This window comes from Bos javanicus, chromosome 10, assembly GCF_032452875.1.
Source record: "Bos javanicus breed banteng chromosome 10, ARS-OSU_banteng_1.0, whole genome shotgun sequence".
NCBI lineage: Eukaryota > Metazoa > Chordata > Mammalia > Artiodactyla > Bovidae > Bos > Bos javanicus.
This window is the reverse complement of record NC_083877.1, coordinates 59,116,071-59,128,622: the sequence shown is the minus strand read 5'-3', so window position 1 is coordinate 59,128,622 and position 12,552 is coordinate 59,116,071. Positions and strand designations below refer to the sequence as shown.

General features: G+C 36.9%; 1 protein-coding gene across 2 annotated transcripts in view; it reads right to left on the bottom strand.

Annotated features, from left to right (window-relative positions):
* The window catches only part of SPPL2A (signal peptide peptidase like 2A), a 54,907-nt gene that overhangs the window by 31,282 nt on the left and 11,073 nt on the right, over positions 1–12,552 (bottom strand). The window contains exons 2-5 of one of the 2 annotated variants that reach the window (XM_061428777.1): positions 3,975–4,094; positions 3,490–3,672; positions 2,484–2,573; positions 1,891–2,024 (exon numbers count right to left, since the gene is read on the bottom strand). In XM_061428777.1, the coding sequence (XP_061284761.1) occupies positions 1,891–2,024; positions 2,484–2,573; positions 3,490–3,672; positions 3,975–4,094 (527 nt within the window). The remainder of the gene's footprint in view (positions 1–1,890; positions 2,025–2,483; positions 2,574–3,489; positions 3,673–3,974; positions 4,095–12,552) is intronic. The other variant, XM_061428778.1, reaches the window with a different exon arrangement.

Here is a 12,552-nt window from a genome sequence, read left to right as displayed (position 1 = left end):
GTAATACCCTCAAAATCCAGTCATGCTGTTGTAAATGGTCCTTATGTCAATAATTCTACTTTTTATGAAACTTTTTCCATTTTATCATTAATACTCTTTCTCTATACTGTCACTCCCACCCACAACATACACACTTTGTTTTTTCTATCTTTATCCTACTTTTTGGGCTTCCCTTGTAGCTCAGTTGGTAAAGAATCTGCCTACCATACAGGTGACCTAGGTTCAATTCCTTGGTCGGGAAGATCCCCTGGAGAAGGAAATGGCAACCTATTCCAGTATTCTTGCCTGGAGAATCCTATGGACAGAGGAGCCCGGCAGGCTATAGTCCATGGGGTTGCAAGAGTCTGACATGACTTAGCAACTAAACCACCACCACCACATCCTACTTTTAGAACTGGTCACTTCAATTTCAAAATCCTTAACTCTGTAAGTAAAAGATATCTCTTCCCCCAACCTACTTACTGAAGGAAATACATTTTTTGTTTTTGTCCATCATCATGTTTTATGATTACATACAAGTACTGCTCTCCCACCTCCAATTTTCTTGAGGAGGAGCCTGTCCTGACAGGTACATTAAGCTTGCCTTGCTAACTCAAAGTTCATGGACCAGTTTGTTAAAAAATGCAGAATCTCAGCATTCACTCCAAGCCTACTAAATCTGAATTTTTAAAAATTTTAATGAACATGGGTTTGGGTGGACTCCGGGAGTTGGTGATGGACAGGGAGGACTGGCATACTGGGGTTCACGGGGTCGCAAAGAGTCGGACATGACTGAGCGACTGAACTGAACTGAATGAGATCTCAAGACAGTTTGTATTCACATTACATCTTGAGCAGCACTACTCTAGAAAAGACACAATTTACATAATAATGTAAGTACAGTGAGAATCTATATTAAATGGAAAAACATTTTCAATTAATCAGTAGCTTTTCAGAAATTATAACATTTTAGCATATGATCTAGAAAATGATTCTGGAGATCTTCCATACTAGGCTTTATAAAGTTAATAGTGAAAAATATAATGCTTACTTATGTGAAGACATGTGACTAACACATGCTAAAATGTGTTTTCCAAATATGTAAAATATTTTAAGCTCAATACTCTAGGAATCTATGCTTGTTAGATTTCTCTTACTGTAAGTCAATCAAATTTTAGTATTTTAAGAAATTACAAATAAGCTTATTAGCTTTAGCTGGCGTCAAATAAGCCCTTTTTAGTGGAATCTATAGATCAATTCACAAGGTGAACATATTGTCCTTTATGCACAAAATAATGTGCTCTGAGCACAATTTTTTACTCAGAGTTATGAAAATGAACTAATTCTTCTAAACTACACTGCCTGCTTTAATCTACAGCAAAAGGTACATAACTGTAAGAACACTGGCTTTAGGTTGTTATTAAATAGACAAATCCAAATTTCATGTACCTTTGAGATTTCTATATTTAAATTAAAATATGGACATGCTTAATTAACATCCAATTCCTAAAACACTGAATAGAATGGTGAGGTCACATTGTAATGATTCAACTCAGGAGGAGTTGAAAAACTTCCCACTCTGTTTATTTTCTTCCAATCTAAGCGAATAGGTACATTAGGATGCTAACTATCTCCACCTTTTCTGGGTGAGGTAATAAAACGTTTTAATTTAAGAGCCTTTGGTGAAACTTCAATGTTTCCTTGCCAGCAGAAGAACAAGAGGAACCTACAACTCCCTTCCTCTCAGTGAAAAGTTGAAGGTCTGTGAGAGGACAAACCTGCGATCTAATGCTGTCAGCACTATATTCTGAGAACAAGTGGAACTTTAAGTGTTGGTACATGATAAAATGTTTAAAGACAATAATTTTTTAACCATTTATCTTAAAAACAATGAAGTTTAATTAAGCTTACAATTCAATTAGCCCGCTCCAGTATCCTCCTAATGCCACAGTGAATACAGCAATTACAAAAATAACCACCATAGTATAGTCAAAGTTAGGCCACGATGGAGAATACATTTTCACCATAATGTTATCTCCGAGAGTCTGAAATGCAAAATAACAGTTAATACACTGGAATTCATTTTCTTTTTACTATAGAGTATGGCAGCAATATTCCAATTTCATTCTGGAATGGACAGGATATATAAGACAGTCAAGAATAACAGAATTATTTTGACAACATAATATAGTCTTGTCAAAATTATGAGGCTTTGTTTTATTAAAAGCAAAAGTGTGGTGTTTCACACATTGACATTTTGTTCAAGGATTTAAAATTAAGATAAATGATATGATACAAAGATTTTAAAAAGGTCGAAACAAAGAAATATCCTCTCAAACATCAAGACTCTGAAACACCTTGTGCTAAATGGGGAGGGGTGAATAAGACTAGCAAGTTCCATCTTACTAGCATATGGAACATATATAATAATTTAAATATCAGTGGATTAAAGTACAGAATTGTACTATTTATAAACTTTATCTAACAGATAATTATTAATTTACCTGCTTCATATCTTTAAAGTCTTTGTGGTTTATAAATGCAATCAATATTTTCACATCAAGAAATTCAGATTTGTTCCCTGAGGGAGGAAACTAAAAGAAAAAAAAATTATGAAAACTTATGAACTACTAGTGTATTTACAGAATAAACTACAAATCATTCATTAAATACAAGTATCTTTTTAAAGTTATAAAACAATGTTTCATGTGTTCTTTCTTAATATTATAATATTAAAAAGGATTCAAACTGGAATCTTTTTAAACTGATATTTTATACCGGCACACACGTTCCTAACATATCTTGTCTATTCTAGGAGTGGAAAAGAAACAAAATTTTCCAATTAAACACCTATTATAACCAGAATGTTTATGAATATTACCATCAGATTATTCAAAACTCAGCCCCGATAGCACAGGAAACCCTACTTAATGTTATGTGGCAGCTTGAATGAGAGGGGAATTTGGGAGAGAATGGATACACGTATATGTATGGCTGAGACCCCAATCAGTCAATCCTAAAGGAATCAGTCCTGAATATTCATTGGAAGGACTGATGCTGAAGCTGAAACTCCAATACTCTGGCCACCTGATACAAAGAACCGACTCACTGGAAAAGACCCTGATGCTGGGAAAGATTGAGGGCAGGAGGAGAATGGGACAACAGAGGATGAGATGGTTGGATAGCATCACCGACATGATGGACATGAGTTTGAGTAGGCTCTGGGAGTTGGTGATGGACAGGGAAGGCTGGCATACTGCTGTCCATGGGGTTGCAAAGAGCCGGACACGACTGAGTGACTGAACTGAACTGAGACCCTTCACTGTTCAGAATCTACCACAACATTGTTTGTTAATCGGCTACATCCCAATAAAAAACAAAAACTTTAAAACAAAACCCAAAAAACCCCCAAAACACTCAGCCCCAAACCACACACAAAGAATATGGCTCAGTTCCTGTAAAATTTGGTATCAAGAACGCAAAAGAAATTATTATAGTTTAATAACTTACTAGGACACTATTATTGGCAACCAACAAAGCTTCAGCACCTCCTGTTTGTGCAATTTTGGCTTTTTCAAGAAAATAGCAGGTTCCCCACTGTACCACAACTGCTTTGTTCTTTATTCCATCAGGAGGAATATCAGAAACGTTGCAGAGTGGGGTGGTAGTCAGATTCATCAAACTCATGGAAGTCTGGAAAGAAGAAATGTCTTTAATATTATATATATCATATTTCATCCTAAAGGCATTCAAAGAGAGTATCAACATTGGTTTAACACAAGTTCCTTTAAATCAGAAACATTTGATGACAGTCAGGCTTTGAGGTAGGTATTTTTAAATTTTCTAACTTGTTTTTCTCATAAAGAGAAAAATACTAAAGCAAAAGTAATAAATATTAATCGTAATGTTCCAATTAGGTTACACACTGAAACATTATAACCACTCATTCTCACCATTCACTATTTTGTTATAAATAGAAACTGTGATTTACTTACTGCATTTTCTAGGGTACTTGGAAGAGATGTCCAGTGAGGGTTATATAGCATGCAGTAGTCCTTAGATGGTGAAGGCCTGCCATTTCCAGAGGCATGGAGGATTGCTTCGTGAGCAGCTGTCTAGGACACAAACAATAATTTTCACAGTGGCAATGATTCAGCTTGCCAAGAACTAAAGATTTTAATAAAGCTATTTATATACAGGTTTGACCACATTTCCTTAAGGGGTAAGGTCCTCCAATGAACTTTTTTGAGGAAACAGTAAAACTACATGGTTGCTCAGAAAACGTTCTTTAAGGAAATCACTTTCTTAATGGCCCATGTTATAAGGGCCATATCCCAGGGAGGAATCTTGTTATGATGTTATAACTTTGATACTCCCTTCACACCCTGAAACTTTACTTCCCAATCTCTTATGAGTTATTATTTCATTACTCATATTCTATAAAAGACAATGCACCTGAAATCCCTTAACCTATTTTACCTTCCATATTCTATGAGTTACTAGGATAAACTATAAAAAAAAATTTTTTTCCTTCTATTTTTGGCTGTGCTAGGTCTTTGTCGCTGGGCAGGCTTTTCTGTAGCTCTGGCAGCTGGAGCTACTCTCTAGTTGCAGCGTGCAGGCTTCTCATTCGGTGGCTTCTCTTGTGACAGAGCACAGGCTTGAGGGATGCAGGCTTTAGTAGGTGCCACACGTGGGCTCAGTAGTTCTGGCACAGGGGCTTAGTTACTCTGTGGCACGTAGGATCTTCCAAGTGTCTCCTGCGTTGTAGGGTAAACTTCTAAGTGCTATCTTTGGAAATGAACCAGAGAAACTAGAAATCTCAAGTTTTCAAGACCCTGCAAAAAATCTATTCAAAAAGACCAATCTAAAAAAAAAAAATAAAAAAAAAACTATCAGACTTAATTTGAGTTTATTATTTTGATTAGAGATAATTCATATTTATAGTTTGTTCCTTAATATTTTAAATGAGTAATTCATTTGTATGCAGAAATTTCAGATAAAATGATGGTTGACTACAGAATCAAATTATATTGTTGAATAAGTAAATAATTAAATAAAGATGAACTATCCATGAAAAAAAAAAAGACCAATCTAGAGTTTAAAGTGAAAAAGGAAAATCTAGAAGAATGTTCTTTCCTTATGCCTCATTTCCCACTACTGAGAAAGAAGAGAGACAAGAGGTATTAAGTGACTAAAAAGAAAAACCATAGTACACGGGGGTAGGGGGGTGGGAGTGGAGCCTATGATATGAAGAAACAGCCCAAGATAACTAGAATAGTACTCCGCATCACAATTCCCTTTAAATTTGGATCAATCCAGATCCTTCCTCTCTCCTTTGAGAAAATCTTACACTACAACCAAAGGGAGAAAAAAGATTGTTTGGCAGTTAAAGATGGTGTACTATCAAGCCTCTGCCACTAAAGTATGCACCGACATTTGACCATTTTTGATCTATTAATTTTGTAAATTTGTAATTTTGGTAATTACATAGAAGTCAATCTAAATATCTACGAAGTACAGAAATGCTCTAATCCATGTTCTCCTACCTAAAATCTCTTGTGAACATTTGGGTTTGAGGGCTTTCTGGCATACTTGTGACTTCATTAGCTTATGGATCTAAGCAAGTGTAGGGAATTCTTCAAACATGCCATCAGATTAAATAAAATGTTACATAAGGAAATTATTTCTGGAAAAAAGAAATGCAGTTTTCATGCAGCTAAATATTGGTGGCTCTGACTGGATTCTGACAGCAGAGGTGGAATGAGCTGTTAAATTCTTAATGAATCTATTGTTTGGGATTGTTTGATGTTCAAGTTATGCCCAATTTGGTCAGTTTGCAAATATGGCCTCTTCCACCTTGCTCTTTGTATCCTTTTGACAAGACCCCATTAGTCTTTGAGGACTTCCTTGTTTCCAGGCTGAATTTATCCTTTACCTGTCACAGGTAAGAACCAGTAATTCTCCTAAGCTCCTCTTGGAAAGGACTGTATCTAAATCAGGATTTGGTTTTAACCAAAAGCAAATGAAAAAGGAAAAATAAAAGAAGCTAAAGGCAAAGGAGAAAAGGAAAGATACACCCATCTGAATGCAGAGTTCCAAAGAATACCAAGGAGCGATAAGAAAGGCTTCCTCAGTGAATAATGTGAAGAAATAGAGGAAAACAACTGAATGGGAAAGACTAGAGATCTCTTCAAGAAAATCAGAGATACCAAGGGAACATTTCATGCAAGTTCAGTTCAGTTCAGTTGCTCAGTCGTGTCCGACTCTTTGCAACCCCATGGACTGCAGCAGGCCAGGCTTCCCTGTCCATCACCAACTCCTGGAGCTTACTTAAACTCATGTCCATCGAGTTGGTGATGCCATCCAACCATCTTATCCTCTGTCATCCCCTTCTCCTCCTGCCTTTAATCTTTCCCAGGATCAGGGTCAATAAAGGACAGAAATGGTATGGACCTAACAGAAACAGAAGATATTAAGAGGAGGTGGCAAGAATACACAGAAGAACTATACAAAAAGACCTTCATGACCCAGATAACCATGATGGTGTGATCATTCACCTAGAGCCAGACATCCTGGAATGTGAAGTCAAGTGGGCCTTAGGAAGCATCACTACAAACAAAGCTAGTGGAGGTGATGGAATTCCAGTTGAGCTATTTCAAATCCTGAAAGATGATGCTGTGAAAGTGTTGCACTCAATATGCCAGCAAATTTGGAAAACTCAGCAGTGGTCACAGGACTGGAAAAGGTCAGTTTTCATTCCAATCCCAAAGAAAGGCAATGCCAAAGAATGTTCAAGCTACCACACAATTGCACTCATCTCACGCAATATCAAAGTAATGCTTAAAATTCTCCAAGGCAGGCTTCAACAGTACATGAACTGAGAACTTCCAGATGTTTAAGCTAGATTTAGAAAAGGCAGAGGAACCAGAGATCAAATTGCCAACATCTGCTGGATCATCGAAAAAGCAAGAGAGTTCTAGAAAAACATCTACTTCTGCTTATTGACTACGCCAAAGCCTATGACTGTGTGGATCACAACAAACTGGAAAATTCTTAAAGAGATGTGAATGCCAGACCATCTGACCTGCCTCCTGAGAAATCTGTATGAAGGTCAAGAAGCAACAGTTAGAACTGGACATGGAACAATGGACTGGTTCCAAATAAGGAAAGGAGTATGTCAAGGCTGTATATTGTCACCCTGCTTATTTAACTTATATGCAGAGTACATCATGAGAAACGCTGGGCTGGATGATGCACAAACAGGAATTAAGATTGCAGAGAGAAACATCAATAACCTCAGATATGCAGATGACACCAACCTTATGGCAGAAAGCAAAGAGGAACCGAAGAGCCTCTTGATGAAAGTGAAAGAGGAGAGTGAAAAAGTTGGCTTAAAACTCAATATTCAAAAAACTAAGATCATGGCATCTGGTCCCGTCATTTCATGGCAAATAGATGGGGAAACAATGGAAACCATGACAGACTTTATTTTCTTGGGCTCCAAAATCACTGCAGATGGTGACTGCAGCCATGAAATTAAAAGACGCTTGCTCCTTGGAAGAAATGTTATGACCAACCTAGACAGCTTATTAAAAAGCAGGGACATTACTTTGCCGATTAGTCAAAGCTATTATTTTTCTCAGTAGTCATGTATGGATGTGAGAGTTGGACCATAAAGAAAGCTGAGCGCCGAAGAATTGATGCTTTTGAACTGTGGTGTTGGAGAAGACTCTTGAGAGTCCCTTGGACTGCAAGGAGATCCAACCAGTCAGTCCTAAAGGAAATCAGTCCTGAATATTCATTGGAAGGACTGATGCTGAAGCTGAAACTCCAATACTTTGGCCACCTAATATGAAGAAGTGACTCACTAGAAAAGGTCCTGATGCTGGGAAAGACTGAAAGCAGAAGGGGACGACAGAGGATAAAATGGTTGGATGGCATCACCAAGTCAATGGCTGTGAGTCTGAGCAAGCTCCAAGTGTTGGTGATGGACAGGGAAGCCTGGCGTGCTGCAGTCCATGGGGTGGTAAAGAGTTGGATATGACTAAGGGACTGAACTGACTGACTTGGTTTTAACTGTCTAAGGCTGCTGAAGTGGTATAACCTTTACAACAGACAATTGGCAATATCAATCAAACTTTTTTTATTGGAGTATAGTTACTTTATAATGTTGTTTAGTTTCTGCATTACAACAAAGTGAATCAGCTACATGTGCATATATATCCCCTCTTTCTTGAGCCTTCCTCCCACCCCCCGATCAAATGTTTTTAATATATATAATTCTCTGATTCATATCCTACAGTTGTATTATTATTACACAATGCACAAGATTGTAGAAAGATAAATGTACAGGGATATTCACTGCAATATTATCTCTTATAGCAAAAACAAAAAACAACATCTTCTACAGATAAGGATCCATTACATTATGGTATGTATTGTACACAGCTTCAAAAAGAAAGAACTTGATCTACTTATAGAAATACATATCCATAGTGAGAAAAGCAAATTCCAGAAAGATATTTACAATGTTTCCTATTTTCATAAAAATAAAGGTCCCTATATGTACCTGTACATTTATGTAAACTTAAAGAATGACAGAGAGAAACACATCAGCCTGTTTAAAAAACAAAAGAAGAGGAAAACAAAAGCAAAGATGAAGATGTAAAAAGACTGGAAAGAGAAAATTAAAAAAGGAAAACACAGTCAAAGAAAACAAAAAGGTATGAAATCCCTCTCTTGCCATCCTGCCCACAGTCACCCCTTAAGGGCTTTTCTTATGTCTTTCCAGATACTATCTATGAATATTTAAGATAGAAAGATAGACAAATCTTAAACATATACATCGTTTATTTTACACATATGGGATCATACTATATATACTACTGTGTAGCTTTTCTAAAATTTATTTTATTGAAGTATAATCGATTTACAACACTGAGTTAATTTCTACTGTACAGTAAAGTGATTCAGTTCTACATATATACATTTTTTTCATTATGATTTATTAGAGGATATTGAATATAGTTCCCTGTGCTATACAAGAAGACTTTGTGGTCTATCCTGTATATAGTAGTTTGCATCTGCTAATTACAAACTCCCAATCCTTTCGTCCTCGACACCCCTTCTGCTAAGCAAATCTATTCTCTATGTCTGTGAGTCTGTTTCTGTGTCATAGACAAATTCATTTTTGTCATATTTTAGATTCCACATATCTACATTCCAGATATCATACACTGTATGGTATCTGTCTTTCTCTTTTTGACTTACTTAGTATAATCTCTAGGTCCACCCATGTTGATACAAATGGCATTGTTTCACTCTATCATGGCTGAGTACTGTTCTGTTGTTTATATGTACCATATCTTCTTTATCCATTCATCTGTGAATGAACATTTAGGCTGCTTCCATGTCTTGGCTACTGTAAATATGCTGCTATGAATATTGGGTTGCATGCATCTTTTTGAATCATAGTTTTCTCTGGATATATGCCCAGGAGTGGGACTGCAGGATCATATAGCAACTCTATTTTTAGTTTTTTTGAGGAATCGCCGTGCTGTTTTCCATAGTGGTTGCACCAATTTACATTCCTAACAAGAGTGTAGGAGGGTTCCCCTTTCTCCACATCCCCTCCAGTATTTACTATTTGTAGACTTTTTAATGATGGTCATTCTGACTGGGGTAAAGAGGTACCTCACTGTAGTTTTGATTGGCGGTTCTCTAATAATTAGCAATGTTGAACATCTTTTCATGTGATTGTATGTAGCCCACATGTATTCTTTGGAGAAATGTTTCTTTAGCTCTTCTGCCCATTTTTCAATTGGGTTATTTGTTTTAATGTTTCTGAGCTGCATGAGCTATTTGTATATTTTGGAAATTAAACCTCTGCAGGTCATTTCAGTTGCAAATACTTTTTCCCAGGCCACAGGTTCACCTTTTCATTTTGTTTATGGTTTCCTTTGCTGTACAAAAGTTCGTCAGTTTGTCAGATCCCATTTGTCTATTTTTGCTTTTATTTCTATTGCCCTGGCAGACTGACCAAAGAAAACACTGGTAAAGTTTATGTCAGAGAATGTTTTGTCGATGTGCTCTTCATAAGAGAATTAAAGTGTCATGTCTTATATTCAAGTCTTTAAGCCATAAAATTTAAATTTTATATGTCAGATTTTCCATATTGATACATATACACTATTTCCTTTTATACAAAATATGGTATTGTATGTATGTATATAAAAATATGTATGATATTCAGCATTACTTTTATAATTACAAAAGCTAAGGGATTTTTTAAAAAGCTTAAAAGTATAAGAAAATACAAAGATGTCCAACTATGAGTAACATTTACTGCTACAGGGGGACTACAATCTTCCTATGATAGTAGAAAACTACTACTGACATAAGCAAAACTCACCGATATGGGAATTACTAAGGCAAACACAAATTTTAGTGGAAGATTAGTGTAAGCGAGGAAAGGACACCCACACAAAATTGTAGAATAGTACTGGTTATGGAACATGCAGTAAATTTCTTGAACAAGCTAATATACCCAAATAATTTAAGCATTTCCACTACATTTTAATAGTTTGGTAAAATTTCTCATAGAGATTATACAGCTTTGAAAATTCAGTTTATCAACAATAGACTCCATGTGTTTTTGGAAGTATAGGTCTGGGATAGAATGGCAGTTCACCATTTACTGGCTATGTTACAAGTCATGTAACCTGTTCTGGGCATCATCATTAGGTTGTTTGTGGGGGGTGGGGGGGTGGTGCATGGCTTGAGGGATCTTAGTTCCCCAACCAGGGACTGAACATGGGCCCTGGCAGTGAAAGCACCAAGTCCTGACCACTGGATGGCCAGGGAATTCCCTCTTCAACTCTAATATGACAAAAATGTCCACATCTCACAGAGCTGTCACAATGATTAAGTTAGATCGTGCAACTGTTAACACATATTAAGCTCACAATAAACGGTAACTGTTATTATTAATAATATATCTAGCACCTTGCCATGTACTTGTACCATGCAGGAGAAATACAAAATGATTAGCAGTTGCTTAGGGCTTGGTAGAAGGTGAGAATGGGAGTGATAGCTCCAGAATATGAAGTTTCTTTCTTTCTTCCCTTTTTTAAAATGGACTTTATTTTTCAGATCACCTTTAGGGTCACAGCAAAACTGGGCAGGAAGTATGGTATTCCTACATCTTTCCTTACCACACAAACTCATAGCCTCCCTCCAACCTCTGTTATTAACATTTGTTATCATCTATGAATCTACACTGACAGTTTGTTACCACCCAAAGTCCATAGTTTACAGTCTCCCCCGGTGTTTTATATTCTACTGGTTTTGACAAATATATAATGACATATATCCAGCATTACAGTATCACATGGAAAAAGACATAGTTTCACTGTCCTAAAAATGCTGTGCTCTCTCTACCTTTTTGGTTTCTTTTTGAGGTGATGTCAATGTTTTAATATTGACTGTAGTAATGGTTTTTCATAGTAAAGCTACGGTTTTTCTAAGTAGTCATGTATGGATGTAAGAGTTGGACTATAAAAAGCTTTGCACTGAAGAATTGATGCTTTTGAACTCTGGTGTTGGAGAAGACTCTTGACAGTCCCTGGGACTGCAAGGAAATCCAACCAGTCCATCCTAAAGGAAATCAGTCCTGAATATTCATCGGAAGGACTAATGCTGAAGCTGAAACTCCAATACTTTGGCCACCTGATGCGAAGAACTGACTCATTGGAAAAGACCCTGATGGTGGGAAAGACTGAAAGTGGGAGGAGAACGAGACAACAGAGGATGAGACGGTTGGATGGCATCACCAACGTGATGGACATGAGTTTGAGTAAGCTCTGGGAGTTGGTGATGGACAGGGAAGCCTGGTGTGCTGCCAAGGAGTTGCAGAGTCGGACATAACTCGGTGACTGAACTGAACTGAACTGGTGTTTTATATTCTGTAAGTTTTGACAAATATACAATGACATGCATTTACCATTACAGTATCACATGGAAAAAGAAATAGTTTCACTATCTTAAAAATCCTCTGTGCTCTATCTATTTGGTTTCTTTTTGAGGTGATGTCAATGTTTTAACATTGACTGTAGTAATGGTTGCACCTATCTGTAAATGTATTAAAAGCCACTGAATTGTTCACTTTAAGTGGGTGAATTTTATGGTATATAAATTATATCTCAATAAAGCTGCCCCTCCCCCCAAGAAACACTAAATAAGCAATTATAGTCTTGTTGGGAAGATTAAAAACAAACCTGAAACAGATAATCACAAACAGAATATGATTAAAGACAGAGTCTCTAGTAAAAGCTTTAGTAGTTCTTAAAGTAGGCTATTGGAAGGGCTTCTCTGGTGGCTCAAATGGTAAAGAATCCACCTGTAACGCAGGAGACTTAGGTTCAGCTCCTGGGTCGGGAAGATCTCCTGGGGAAGGGAATGGCTACCCACTCCAGTATTCTTGCCTGGAGAATTTCTATGGACAGAGGAACCTGGTGGGCTGTAGCCCATGGTGTTGCAGAGTCGGAAACAACCGAGTGACTAACACTTTCA